Source organism: Rhinoderma darwinii, chromosome 6 (assembly GCF_050947455.1).
Source record: "Rhinoderma darwinii isolate aRhiDar2 chromosome 6, aRhiDar2.hap1, whole genome shotgun sequence".
NCBI lineage: Eukaryota > Metazoa > Chordata > Amphibia > Anura > Rhinodermatidae > Rhinoderma > Rhinoderma darwinii.
In genome coordinates, this window is record NC_134692.1 from 109,709,085 (window position 1) to 109,723,773 (window position 14,689).

At 44.3% G+C, this 14,689-nt stretch overlaps 1 protein-coding gene across 2 annotated transcripts; it reads right to left on the reverse strand.

Moving 5' to 3' along the window:
* Positions 1-950: 950 nt before the first annotated feature.
* Positions 951-14,229, reverse strand: TVP23A (trans-golgi network vesicle protein 23 homolog A). 2 transcript variants are annotated; one of them, XM_075830096.1, is made up of 8 exons: positions 14,143-14,229; positions 13,892-14,039; positions 12,452-12,531; positions 10,216-10,348; positions 6,757-6,846; positions 5,691-5,819; positions 3,138-3,266; positions 951-1,094 (listed from the first exon to the last, which is right to left on the reverse strand). In XM_075830096.1, the coding sequence occupies exons 2-8, from the start codon at positions 13,922-13,924 to the stop codon at positions 1,086-1,088; spliced, it is 603 nt and encodes a 200-aa protein (XP_075686211.1). In that variant the 5' UTR covers positions 13,925-14,039; positions 14,143-14,229; the 3' UTR covers positions 951-1,085. The 2 variants fall into 2 exon arrangements, with proteins under 2 accessions (XP_075686211.1, XP_075686210.1); XM_075830095.1 differs by lacking the exon at positions 10,216-10,348 and adding an exon at positions 8,697-8,841 and having other exon boundaries at positions 14,143-14,226.
* Between the last annotated feature and the right edge of the window lie 460 nt (positions 14,230-14,689).

Consider the following 14,689-nt stretch of genomic DNA (forward strand, 5'->3'; position numbering starts at 1 on the left):
ATCAGCCATTTGTATAGATCTATTTACTAAAACTTCTAAGTAACTAACTCCAGTCAATCTGAACATATTCCTTTTTAAATATTGATCAGAAGTCCCTATCTTCTGGATCTCTGAAAGTATAGTAGACAGACAGGGGGAGTATTCTCAAAACTGGTCAAGGAAGAAGTGGACTAGCTGCCATAGCAACCAATCAGATTTTCAAAGGCCCTTTGGAAAATGAAAGCAGCGACTTGATTGGTTGCTTTTCCTGTGCACGAGTTGTTTAAAAAGTAACTACACTCCTCTCAAACTTCTATGTCAGACCTATCAAAAGCTTGGATTGGTGGGGGTCCGTGTGCTGAGCGCTTTGCACCTTCGTCAGCTCTTGTCGTAAGGGCTTAATCAGACGAACGTGATATACGTCCGTGCAACGCGCGTGATTTTCACGCGCCTCACACGGACCTATATTAGTCTATGGGGCCGTGCAGACAGTCCGTGATTTTTACACAGCGGGTCTCCGCTGCGTAAAACTCACAACATGTCCTATATTTGTGCGTTGATCACGCATCACGCACCCATTGAAGTCGATGGGTGCGTGAAAATCACGCGCAGCACACAGAAGCACTTCCGTGGGACGTGCGTGATTCGCGCAACAGCAGAGAAAAATATGAAAAACAGAAAAGCACCACGTGCTTTTCTGTTTACAAACATCCAAACCGTGTCATCATGATGGCGTTTGCGCAAAAAGCACGCAGCCGCGCATCATATGGTGATGACACGTGTGCCATTTGCGCACACAAAACGCTGCGTTTCTTGCGTGCGCAAAACGCACATGCTCGTGTGAATCCGGCCTTAGGCTGCAGGTGGCTGACAATTATGTAGCCTAACCCTAAAAAAATGTTTTATACTATACAAGTGACCACACTAGTCAAAATTGGTTTAAAGAAAACAAAAAAAAAAAAAAACTTTAATAAATGTGCAAATAAACGATCATAAATGATGAGGGTATAAGGCACTAGAATTGAGACTGGTTCCAGCTATTTCATTTCATGTCCTATTGATGGTGAAACCAGATATTGTTTGGAAAGCTGGCTCCCTTCTTTACATCATAAGGTCTGAAAGATATAAACCAAAGCAAAGTTGGCAAATTAGTATTCGGGCTCATTCAGACGAACGTGAATTACGTCAGTGTGCTGCGCATGGAAATCACACGCAGCACTGTGAACCATTGATTTCAGTGGGGCCGTTCACACCTGCAGGAGTTTTCACGCAGCGAGAGTCCGTTGCGTGAAACTCACTGCATGTCCTATATTGGTGCGTTAACACGCCCATTGAAGTCAATGGGCGCGTGAAAACCACGCACCGCACACTGATGCACATCCACGTGTGATTTGCGCATCGATTCAATTGAAAATCAAAGAACATGTGCTTTGCGAGTGCGTGAAATCATTCCACTTGCAAAGCGCACCCGATGCAGAACGGACCAGATTCACACGCATTCTTCATGTGTGTGAATCTGATACGCTAGTGTGAATGTAGCCTTACTGTATAGGAGATGTACAGCATGGGCTGTTTAACACTGCCGACATTTCAGTCTGCAGCTTTAAACTAATACTTGGGGTATATTCAGATGTTGCCGTTAAGGGGCGTTTTAAAATACGCACAAAATAAAGCACATCCAAAAACCGCATGCATTTTTACCATGATTTGCTGTGTTTTTCAATGCGGTAGAATTATAAACTGCATGAAATTTGTGGTTAAAATGCATGTAGTTTTCGGATGAGGTTTTTACGGGACCCCAACATCTTTATATACTCCCTTATATCTCCTAGCCTACATGAGACCATGCAGCTGTTGACACCCCTCTCCCACATCTACTCCACATGCTGTACAGCGAGGTAATGGAGGTATCGCCCACTTACAAGACATGCGCCTTTTTCCCCAGACAGACCCCATCCCTGTCCCACCTTGTGTGGTGGCCACCGCATCCATGCGGAGAATGAGTGCAGAGGTAGCCATGGAAGAGTGCTTGGCAGTTTCCATAACTCCAATAGAAGTGAATGGAGGGAGACTCACAAACACAGAAACCCTTCCATTAAATCTTCGACTGGATGCGGCATCCTTGTTTTCTAACCGCATATATCACACATATATGGCACATGCCATGAATGTCTAAGATAAGAAAATCCCTTTAAAAAGAATAAAATAATTCAAAGTTTCTAGATGTAATTTTGTTTGTTCCCGACCGAGCAAAGAGCTGCTGGAAACGGACTCCTGTGACCTGTATTTCCAGTGTAAAAATACACTGCATAAAACATTACAATGTAAACCTATAGGAAAAATATTCTACAAGGCCAAAAATTTAGAAATCTGTTTTCCTGTAGGACATTATACAGTTTTTCGCAGTGCAAAAGGCAAATATGCCACTTAAAGGGTACGTGCACACACAAAGTTAAAAACGTCTGAAAATACTGAGTGGTTTTTAAGGAAAAATAGCTCTTGATTTTCAGAAGTTTTTTAATCAAAGTCACGTTTTCGCTGTGTTTTTTGGAGCAGTTCTGTAGAGTCTATGAAAAACTGCTCCAAAAACGGCTGAAGTGGTGACATGCACTTTTTTTACGCAGCCGGTTTTGTAAAAAAACGCCCCGTCTGAATAGAACGCCGCTTTTCCCATTGAAATCATGGGCAGATGTTTGGAGGCGTTCTGCTTCCGCTTTATCAGCCGTTTTTTGGGACGTTTACGGCCTGAAAAACTGCTGAAAACACTCCGTGTGAACATACCTTAAGGGTATGTTCACACGCTTACTTAAAAAAAATAAATGAAAATACGGAGCTGTTTTCAAGGGAAAACAGCGCCTGATTTTTAGCCTTTTTTTTTTTTTAGCAACTGGTGTTTTTCACGGCCGTTTTTGGAGCTGTTTTTCTATAGAATCAATGAAAAACGGCTCGAGAAGTGACATGCACTTTTACAAGGGAATTTTTTTTACGTAAAAAAACAGAAACGCCCCACGTCTGAACAGAACGCAGTTTTTCCTCATTGAAATCAATGGGCAGATGTTTGGAGGCGTTCTGCTTCTGATTTTTCAGATCCAAGTGATACGAGATGCTTGACTGGGGGTTTAGCAGATGGGGCCACCCCAACACATAACACAACTCACTCGTTGAAAGAGCTGCTGGGACAGGAATCGCGAGGCCGTCCTCCCGACATTTTTCTGGCCTCCAGTTTTACAGTGGATATAGCCATAAAGATTTGCAGACTGGAGGGAGATGCCAGCAATTACCAAGGCCTGTATGGATGGAAAGAGACGAGACAATTGCAAATTACTGGGAATAAATAACGTTAATTTGTTTTCTTCATATGCAGAGATGGTTGTATTTAGCACATCTGACCCATCTGTTTAAGAATTTTTCTATGTAAATGCAGCGATCGCATCACCAGAAACCTGGTGACGTGATCAGAGTCAGCGGGAACCCTCTGCAGTCAGACCTGGGGACCTAGAAAGGACCCCAGGGCTGTCTAGCCAGTATGCCTGGTGTTAGGGCACACTATGTGTTGTCCTAACAAGCAGCCACTGGCATAGTGACACAGTGTAATGTAAACAAAAAAGAATGGCGAAAACAGTTTTTTCTATATTCACACTGCAAAATAAATTACGTAACTGTGCAGGGAAAAAAAAAAATTAATTCCCGCATAAAACAAGGCCTCCTAGCCAGGTCAATCAAAAAACATCAAAAAGTTACGGCTGCTGAAAGGCAGAGAGGTAAAGATTAAAACAATTTGACTGATCATTAAGGGGTTAACATGCATATTATAAAACTTACGCCTCATGCACACGACCCTGTGCGCCATCCGAGTCCTGTCAGTGATCCGAGGAAAGCTAGAACATGTCCTATCTTTCCTTGGATCGGAGACTCGGACCATTTTTCACGGACCCGATTCACCCTATCAAGTAAATGGGTCCGTGAAGACTATCGGGTGCCACTCAGATGCCGTCAAAAACAAGAGTGGCACAACAGTCGTGTGTATGAGGCCTTATGCACAGTTTTGTACGGATTGTAAATTGGTGTCCTCAGTGGAAAGCAAAGTCTCTGTTCTGTTTTCCAAAATGAAATGAGTCAAAAACTCCACTAGAAATGTTACTAGAACTGCGGTTTTTCTAAAACAAAACGTGGCTTGTGCATTTCCCTCCTTTATTTAGGCAACAGTTCTTTACATCTACACATTGGATGTGTAAATTTAAGCAAACTGGATACCAACCATAATTAAGAGAGTATCAAGTGTATTGGAAATATTCTACGAGTTCTGCACTGAAGATAGTGTACTATTTAGATTGGTGGATATAAAAACAGAGATGAATGGGAAACCAGGAAGGCATTACCATCTCAGACATTTATGGCTTTTCCATGGGATAGGTGTGGGACACAGAACGGGGCTCTACATTATCTCGAGATTAGAGGGTCCCCTGTCCCTGCCTGGTGAGATGTGCGCCGTATCCTCCATGGCAAGGTAGCTGGGGGTACGAAAACAAGAAAAAGCGTAGCTCGCTGAATTGGAAGCTGCGGCTATTTCACCAGGCAGGGATGGGGTAACCCCGATCTCCAAATAGATGCGGAGCCTCGTTGTAGGACCCGCGCCTATCACATTTATGGCATATCTTATGGATATGCCATAAATGTCAGATAGGAATAAGAGGTGTAATTAATGGCTTACATGGAATAGCATTGGAAATTACCACCAATTGTGAGGGCAAACGCAATTACATAAGAAAACTGAAGCGGTGTGCTCCATATCTTGTTTCATGTCATTATTCTGAGACTATTGGGAACCTTAAACAGGAACTTTTACCTTCCTATTTTATAAACCTGCAGCATGGTTCCTATCTATGCTGCTTTCACCAATGTGTCAACTATTTTGCTTCTCTATCACTACAGCAACAAATTTTTAATTTTGTCTGAATGACACCCCCAAACCCCCCCCCAAGTTTTCATCTGAGTGGAGTGGTTTCTGCAGTGTGCATGGACTTTTACAAACCGCATGCAGATATTGGGGACATATATTTTGGGTTGCAGAGATTTCTGTAACAAATCTATAAAGTGTGAATGTAAACTTAATCTTCTTGCGACTCCTCGTTAGTGTATTCTGCAGCCGGCATTTGTTAACATTGCCTAGCAACCAGCTGTCCTTGGTTTAGGTGACTACCAGTAGGGTACATGTAGCTAGATGAGCTGAAGTGGTGACATGAAGGTCTATCTGCCGTCCAAATTAACAGCTTTGCCATGGTAGACAAGCCGGCTTACGCTTTTCTTAGGCCTCATGCACACGGCCGTAAGGGTTTGTGCTGTCCCCATATGCGGATGCCCTGCCGTAGCCGTCCGTAATTGGAGAAACGCCCATAGACTTCTATGGGCAATTCCGTCCCGCAATTGCTGACAAGAACAGGACATGTTCTATATTATGCGGATCATTTCTACGGCCCGGGCATTCATCCGTAAATACATGGAAAGGTGTCCGTGGGCTGTAGAAATTAATGAGGCCTAAGTGAGGAAACCAGCAATATTAGAAAACTTTACAGAACATCATGCAACTTCAGGGTGAAAATCAATCAAGTATGAGCAGTGTACTAAGAGAAAGACTTGGGGCAGATACTGTATCAAATATTAAACTAGTTGACCCTTCTACAACCACTTTAACAAGATGGTGGAACACATACCAGCCATTTTAACTTCAAAGAAAATAATGTGCTGAAGAAGAACACCGTCCAGATCATGGGGCAAATAATCAGACCCAACCAGAAGATTCGAGCTTCAACCTCTGTTGATGTAGAAGAATTGGGTGGAACCTGAAAAGAAGGAGATGGATAATGCATTTAGGCCTTGTTCACACAGCAGATTTGCGGCAGATTTGGCATTCATTTTTGAAGCCAAAATGAAGATTGGATACAGGAGAGCAGAACTATAAGGCCTTCCTTTATATATTTCTTCTGTTTAGGTTTCCGTTCCTGGTATTGGCTAAATAAAATACATGCAAAATCTGAAGCAAATCTTCAATGTGTGAACAAGGCCTTACTCTTCCAACTATACTCTACTGTAAAGGATCGCTGACTGTTTAATTTAGAATCCTGAGCACGGTTAGCTTGTATGATACTATCATTAAGAAAAACGGTCTGAAAAATAGTATTTTCTTATAGAGCAATTTGTTTTAGCGCAGACATGCCCCCCCCCCCCCCCATAGAAAATGTGAACAAAAACATTCAAAGTTACGATCAATCACAATTCTGAATGAGGTTGCTCTGGCATTATATTACACTGCGCTTAGCCTTGATGCCTGTCAGGTTGGCAGGGGTGGGCACTTTGTAGCTTCATATGGGTTAGCCACATAATAGGGCTGACCGCACAACGACTTCCCTCCTCTATTGTTCCCCCACTGGCACCACTAGGAGGTTATACATGACCGGCCAATCAGTGGCCACCCACATACAACTTATTTTTCTTGTACGAGAGTCACAGGGAGGAAAAAGTCTGCCAGGCAAAGGCTCTATGTGACTGACCACTTCCGCCGGAAAAGAAGCGTGACATGCTTCTACCCCCTAGAGACGAGACGCAGTCTAGCCTCGCCATGTACCTTAGAAGAGATGCGGAAAGAGCTCGGATCTTCCTTTCTTCTTCCAGGGTATGCTCACCATGCGTTAGGAAACACTGCTACAGAGCTTTACTTCTAAAACCCCCATCAGGAAAACTAATCTGCCATTGTATATACGTGTACAAATACAGAAATACCTTTTTGGCTTCAAATATCCAGTGGCTTTTTCCATCTTCATCAATCTGGTTCCACCAGCGTAATCCAACCAGTAGTCGACCGGTAACATTCTGACAGTAAGAACCACAAAACTGGTTAATATCTTTTGTAATAAAAAAAATTACAATTTGTATAGTTTAGCTGCCCAGTATCGATATGCAGACTGTCCGCAGAAGAGAATTTCACCCATTAACAGAGACGAGCTGTTTTATGACAGAAAAAACAGCCGGTTATGTTTTTTCTACAACCACTGTTCATATTATGTGTTGTACTGTCAATGATGGACTATCCTCGTCATTTTGGTGACTCAATTGTGTCCTCTATGTGTGTCACATGAAACCATTGTTATTATAGGTGTGTGACCATGTCAATCCTTCACTGCATACAAATCAACCAATTAAACTATTTTATATCCAATGAAAGCATTATGAAGAGGTCTTTTGCGTTAAAGTGCTCAAATAAGTTAAATACAAAGCAAAAATTTTTGTTTAATATCCCATTCCAGTGCCAAGTTATTACTGGCTGCTGTGTGGTACAATTATGTGCCTGTGACCCCATGACAACACTTCTGCTCCGGTACTGTAGAATATGGAAACGCTAATGGGAATAAAGTCCTTTTGACAACTCTAAACAACCAGGGCACAGGGGCAGAAGTGTCTTTTATAGCAGTGATCCCCAACCACCGGGCCGCAGACTAATACCGGGCCGCGGATCATTTTGTACTGGGCCGCGGTATCTGGTATCCGCCCCGGTGGCCTCAGGGAATTTCGGGCGAAAAACCGCACCAAACTGTGGTGCAATTTTTCACCCGGAATGTTCGCTGCGGACAACTGCTGAGTAGGCCTGCTAGGATGATGATGTTTCATCCCATGTAACCGCTGCTGGTCCCAGTTCCAACTGCATCTGCATCCTAAGGATGCAGATACAGTTGAATTGAATGCTGGAGCAAGAGTGATGGCTCCTTGCTCCAGCACTTACCTTGTTGTGAGCGGCTCGGAGCAGGCAGGCGCGATGTTGTGATGTCATCGCGCCGGTCTGCACCAAGTCACTCATAGCACAGACCGGAGGAGAAGGATCCTCCACCCATCGTGGGAACGGGGATAGGTAAGTAATTATGTTATTTTTTTATTAGCCACATATGGGGGCATTATACTGGGTATGGGAGGGGGCGCGGATATGGTGGCAGCTATGGAAGCATTTTACTGTATGGGGGCAGCTAAAGGGAGCCATTTTACTGTATGGGGGCATTATACTGTGAGGGGGAAGCTATGGGGAGCATCACACTGTGTGGGGGAAGCTATGGAGAGCATTATACTATGTGGGGGAAGCTATGGGGGTGCATTATACCGTGGAGGCAGCTATGGGGGCATTATTCTGTGGGGGCGTCAATGGGGACTGTTGGGCAAGGTGGCTGGGCATAGGCAGGGGTCTGGTGGTTTTGGGGAGGGGTAGGGGGGCCCCCAAGCTGAATTCTTGCACCAGGACCCATGAGCCTTTAGCTACGCCCCTGCTTCTATTTCTTGTGATTTTACCTCCCATTGATTTCAAGGGGGGAAAACCCACAACAAATAAAGCAGCGTTTACGCAAATACAATTGACTTGGTGCGGAATAAAATTCTGCACCGCAGGTCCATTTGAGCGTTTTTTTCCGCTCAGTATTTACGCAACGTGTGGATGAGACTTGTTTTATCTCATCCACTTTGCTGCTACTGTATTATTGCGGCACAATACAGGTATTAGAACTGGTCCTCGGTGCAAAGAAGGTTGGGGACCGCTGTTTTATAGAGACATTACACTTATTACAGGACAAATAGAGCCGTAATGAACACATCAATCTGGTTAATGGAGGAACTTGGTCAGTTAGTAGTGACAGAAATGTTAGGAGAATAAACACTTGTTAAAAAATATGACAGAACCTTACCTTAACAGACCAAAAGTCAAAGGACAGAAGGAGCAGGATAGTGACAAAACACGTGACAAAGCTTTTGCTGAACCAGTCACAGAACAAATAAGCAACAATAGCACCAATTCGAAAAAATAGATGAAAAAACGTAGCCAGGGGATGCCTATGGAAACAACCCAGAACACTTAGAGGCAAGTACAGTACTTCGGATATACAGTATGTGAGAATGTCCCCAGTCATCAGAATTAATATATTTCTATAGTGTATTCTACATCTATGTACACACGGGTCCGTTTTTAGTAAGGAGCCTATGTCTTCTGAGTGTGTAAGGAAACCCATGTTAACACGCAGAGAACATAAACTCCAGTAACTTTACTAAAAGAACTTTGTCTCGCTGACAAACTTTATACCTTTTGAGGGTATGTTCACACTGTTTTACATTACATAGTTAGTACAGTTGAAAAAAAACATGTCTGTCAAGTTCAACCAAGGAATGGGAAAGGGCAGGGAAAAATTTCTACACACAGGAGCTAATATTTTTTTGTTCTAGGAAATGTACTGTAGCTACTGTGACTGTCACAGGCAGGGAGAGTATACAGGTCATGATGACATCACACTCCAACTCCAAGTGCTTGCCTATTAGTTTACCCCCTCAGATGTATTTTTAAGTCTCTGTGATTCTTGGCATCGCAATTGCTGGGGTTTATGGTTTATACGGACTACGTAAGTTCCCCAGGAGTGTCCCATGATCAAGCTTGTTAAAGCATACCTTAGTTACGCCTGTGTATTTTATTACAGACAGACATAACATGCTAGTACAGAAAGATTTGCAGTCCAATATAGTTTAAAAATGAACAAAAAATAACTTACAAGGGCAAGTCAAAAGTTATCCGCACTCTGGCTGTAGAATTTATCTTAATCAATTTTCAGAAAAGACAAATACATAATTTTTCGACAATATACTTTGTCCATCTGTCACTAAGCTTTTGTATTCCCACATTAAAACATATTTTTAGGCAGAGCTGCGAGCCACGGATGCGCCACGGTCTTCACCTCTTCATCAGACTTGAATCTTTGCCCTTGAAGGGCTTCTTTAAGGGGACCAAACAGGTGATAGTCTATCCAATAGAATCAGTTCAGGTGCACGCTCAATGTTGTCAGTCATGGACGTGCGGCCGGCACCTTCTTCATGGCTGACACCTGCGCGACCTTCCTTGTACTTTGCTATCCAATCATACACACTTCTTCGCGACAAAACTCTTTCTCCATACTGTGCACAAGTCTTCGATAAATATCAGCACCAGACACACCCTCAGACCACAAAAAAACGAATCACTGCACGCTGCTCTTCTTTCGTGCAAATCACAAGCGGGGCAGCCATTGTTTCTCGCACCGCAGTCACAAACAAACAGACATAACACGTACAAACCTGCACTGCAGTGACTGGGGAGACGACCTCGTGCAGAAAGCACTGATAAGACTGTGCGGCCAACAGAAGTTTTAATATAACCGCAGTGCGTATCATTTTTTGACTCACCCTCGTATATTGAATAAACCGACTCGAAACCGTAAAATATACAGCTTTTCCATGATCCCAGCCACCTCTCCACTGATTCTTCGCCTGGATGGCCGACTCAACATACGGAACGGGGTTGGGGGAAGCGCACATTCTGTGGATAGGATCCGGTCACAAAGGTAGAACCCACATCTATAATATATTTATGGCATATTCTGTGGATATTCCATAAAGGTCTAAGATGGGAATAATAATAATTTTTGTGTCTGGCTTTTTCAGTGGGTTTATCTGCGTCAGTCCCTTGAAAAAAAATAAATAGAGTGGCTCCGTGAACACCGCTCCATTTAAACCGGGGACATCCGTTCTCGTTATCCGTTGGGGTCCCAGTGACCAAACACTTATCACCTATCATGTGGATAGACGATAACTAGTTATGATAGGACAGCCCCTTTAACCACTCGCACTTCCCATTGGCCATCCTACTTCCTGCCTGAAAATTTGCGTTTTCTTCCACTACAGAGAAAGGTGCTCATTGGTTAATACGGGTGTTGGTCACACAGTTACAGGTCATGTGTGTGTAAGAGGCACCATTCAGCAGGGCTGCCTCAAGAAATGTTTGGGCCCTATACAAAAGCCCCCCCCCCCCCCCCCCAGGGGAGGAAGGTAACGGATAAAAGGTCAGGGGCACTGTGGGGGAAAATGCAGGGTGAACAGAAGGTGGTGGAAGCTTTGTGAGGGGAGGACAGGGCAATGGGGTCACGCCAAGTGGCAGAGCCGTCTCGTTGATCGGCACTCGTTTACACAGCCCACGTCGGGCTGTGTAATTCTACCTTGAGGGGGAGACAAAGTAGGTGCCAGGTGTTTTTTGTTTTTTTTGGGGGGGGGGGCTGAGAGAAATGCGGCAATAACCCAACCGAAGTGTTGCAGGTAAAACTGCTGTTTACCAGAAGGGTCTATTTATTAATGGCCACATGATTTTGCAGGTAACCAGCAGTTTTACCCGCAACACCGCGCCGAACAGCATGCTGGTACGGTTCTGGGTTTTCAGTACCCCTCCAAGCCTGTAATAATCAATGAGCACTTTCACCTGCAGTAAAGGAATGTGCTCCTAGTTTATTGAGCGGCGCTCCAGTTGCCGGCCACAGCAATCTACACACAGAGATACAGCTGATCACCCAGGAAATTCGCTGTTTTTCTGTCCAGAAGGGCTGGGGCCGCAACTAGTGGCATGCGGCCAGCGGGCTGTGAACCCCTGCTCTAGAGTAACAGCTTGGTGCCACAGTAAATTATGGCAGGAGCCAAACCACAAAAAGACGTGAGAATATATCACGGGCCTATCGGGGGTGAAGCTATAATGGGTGCAGAGGTAGAAGTCACACCCGGGCACTGAAGACTAAAACCGCATCTGAATCAGCGCCAAGAGATGGCTGAAACCACCTCCCATTAATTTCAATGGAAGACGGAAGCAGTTTTTTTCCCCAGGTGGCTTGTCCTTTCTTGCCGCGGTTCCGCCTCTGACCTCCCATTGAAATCAATACAACGCATAAAAAACGTTTTTTGTCCATGGTGCTCAATAGCCACGGGCAAAAAACGCAGCCAGAAAGTGCAGGCAAGTCAAAATCTGCCTCAAAATTCCTAAGGCTGGGTTCACACGACCTATTTTCAGACGTAAACGAGGCGTATTATGCCTCGTTTTACGTCTGAAAATAGGGCTACAATACGTCGGCAAACATCTGCCCATTCATTAGAATGGGTTTGCCGACGTACTGTCCAGACGACCTGTCATTTACGCGTCGTCGTTTGACAGCTGTCAAACAACGACGCGTAAAAATACAGCCTTGTCAAAAGAAGTGCAGAACACTTCTTTCAGACGTAATTTGAGCCGTTCTTCATTGAACTCAATGAAGCACAGCTCAAAATTTACGGCTGTCAGAGAAGCCTCGCAAAATGCGAGGAGGAGCATTTACGTCTGAAACGAGGCAGCTGTTTTCTCCTGAAAACAGTCTGTCATTTCAGACGTAAATGCCTGCTATCGTGTGCACATACCCTAAAGGAGTTTTGAGCCAGATTTTTTCTGCCTGCAAAATACTCGGTGTGAACTAGGCCTAAGATGGCTGAAAGTCCCTCTGTCACATAAGAAGACACAAGAGTTATATATGGTAGGTGGAGGCTCTGTTATATATTCTGCATTGGGGACTAGGAGCTTCAAGTTATGCTTCTGCTGTAAATATCGGACTTCCTGCAATATTTGCTGCACCTGATTGTCGCTTTCCTTAGCGCAAGTTCTTCTTCGTTTCCTACATCCAGGGACACATCCTCAGTATCGTCTACAGGGACCTGAAAAATAAGATGGTTTACTCAGCAGGAATTCTTACTATCAGGCCTGGTTTACACGAGCGTGTGCGTTTTGCGCATGCAAAAAATGCGTCGTTTTGCGTGCGCAAAAGGCACTTAACAGCTCCGTGTGTCATCAGCGTATGATGCGCGGCTGCGAGATTTTCGCGCAGCCACCATCATTATGACACTCCGTTTGGATGTTTGTAAACAGAAAAGCACATGGTGCTTTTCGGTTTACATTCAGAGTTTGACAGCTGTTGCGCGAATCACGCGCGTCCCACGGAAGTGCTTCAGTGTGACCTGCGTGATTTTCACGCACCCATTGACTTCAATGGGTGCACGATGCGCGAACAGCGCACAAATATAGGATATGTCGTGAGTTTTTTTCAGCGGACTCACGCTGAGCAAAACTCACGGACTGTCTACATGCCCCCATAGACTTACATAGGTCATGCGTGAAAAGCACGCGCGTCGCACGGACGTATATCACGCTCGTGTAAATGAGGCCTTAATGGCTCTGTGAAAACTACAAAGTACATGTAAAGTGGGGCAATTATGGCAGCAACAGCGGGAGCAGAATTATTGATGCAGCGAATTATGGGGTGTATTTATTCTTTATCAGCATGTCCCTGTACAGCCAATCCTTAAGAATAAAACCTCCCAAAAAAACCCTAATACTTGACAACCCCGGTTTTGCCTAGCAGAAGTAATAAACGTACATAGACCGCACAATCGTAGCAGCGTTTAATGAGGGGTGCACATGTACGAACACTGTGGTAGAACAATGCGGTGTGCCCTATATTCCTGGACACTGTGCCCACCTGCTGTGTAATACCGAGCACCATACTTAATGCTCGTCTCTGGCGTTATTCACCAAAGAAGACTTTCATAAATTAGTCACCGTGGTTTCAGGGCTCATCCGTAATAAATATGGGAGTTTTGTATGTGCATCAATTTAAACCGGACATAAAACACATCCGCTCCTTCGCTGCATATTCATAATGGAGCTTTCAAAATCCCATTAACTGCTATGAAGAATCTTTATGATGCGTTATTTTCTCCAGAAAACCTCCATGTGTGAACAAACCCAAAAGCTGCTGTTTTTTTCTTCTGTCCTAATTAGGAGCTCTGCATTTAACCCATCAGTGCTGCCTGAGGACGAGAGGAATAAACCATTCCTGGGGGGATCCCGGGGATTATCCATACCATACGGGCCTAGAGACCTTCACCTGAACACTGCTGTGACATCCTACTTCATTATGTCCCCATGCTCCTCACTACGACTCTCCCTTATCCCTCTGCCCTTTTCCGGGTGTGCTGCTACAGAGATTCGGGTGAGGATATCGAGCTCCAGCGTTACCTGCTTCATCCTCTCTGCAGTGATGATGGGCATTCACACGTCCTCCTTCTGTTGCTATGTGAGCGCGGGCGGGTACTGTTGCTATGGAATATCTGCGCTCGGATTGGAGGAGAGAATATAAAGCTTCTTATGGGATTTGTAGATTCACCTGTTTTGTTGAAGCCAGCAGCGGCCATATTAGTAGCGGGCAATACTAACATATGGAAGAAGACGCTACTGACGAACTGTACTGTAATAGAAAGTTTGCTTACCTTTATTATAGTGGGAGCACTACGTGCTGGGAACGGTTGTACTACTTCTGTAACAAAACCGTCGTCAGTTACGGTAGACCTGGAGAATGCAGAGATGTATTATTTTTGTAGCGTCATATGAGTAAGTTCATATTGGAGGAGATTTAGCAAAACTGCTGCAAGGAAAAGTGAAAGAGTCGCCCATAGCAACCAGTCAGGCTGCAGCCCTCAATTTCTTCATGTGGTTATCCGCTTTAAGGCTATGTTCACACGGCTTATTTTCAGGCATTTTTCGAGGGGCCTAAATGCCTGAAAAAAACGGAAGCTGAACGCCTCCAAACGTCTGCCCATTGATTTCAATAGGAAAAATGGCGTTTCGTTCAGAGGAGGTGTTTTTTTACGTGGCCGTTTGAAAAAAACTCCCCCGTAACAAGAAGTGCATGACACTACTTGAGCCGTTTTTGGAGCCATTTTTCATTGTTTCAATAGAAAAACAGCTCCAAAAACGGCTCCAAAAAAACGTTTGATGCTTTAAAAACGACTGAAAATCAGAGGCTGTTTTCCCTTG

Coding starts and splice junctions, on each gene's coding strand:
- TVP23A (XM_075830095.1), bottom strand. CDS start 13,924: ATGCCCATCATCACTGCAGAGAGGATGAAGCAG. Junction 8,842..12,451: donor CTAAGGAAAGCGACAATCAG/GTGCAGCAAATA, acceptor TTGTTTCCATAG/GCATCCCCTGGCTACGTTTT. Junction 6,847..8,696: donor TTGACTTTTGGTCTGTTAAG/GTAAGGTTCTGT, acceptor TCTTACTGTCAG/AATGTTACCGGTCGACTACT.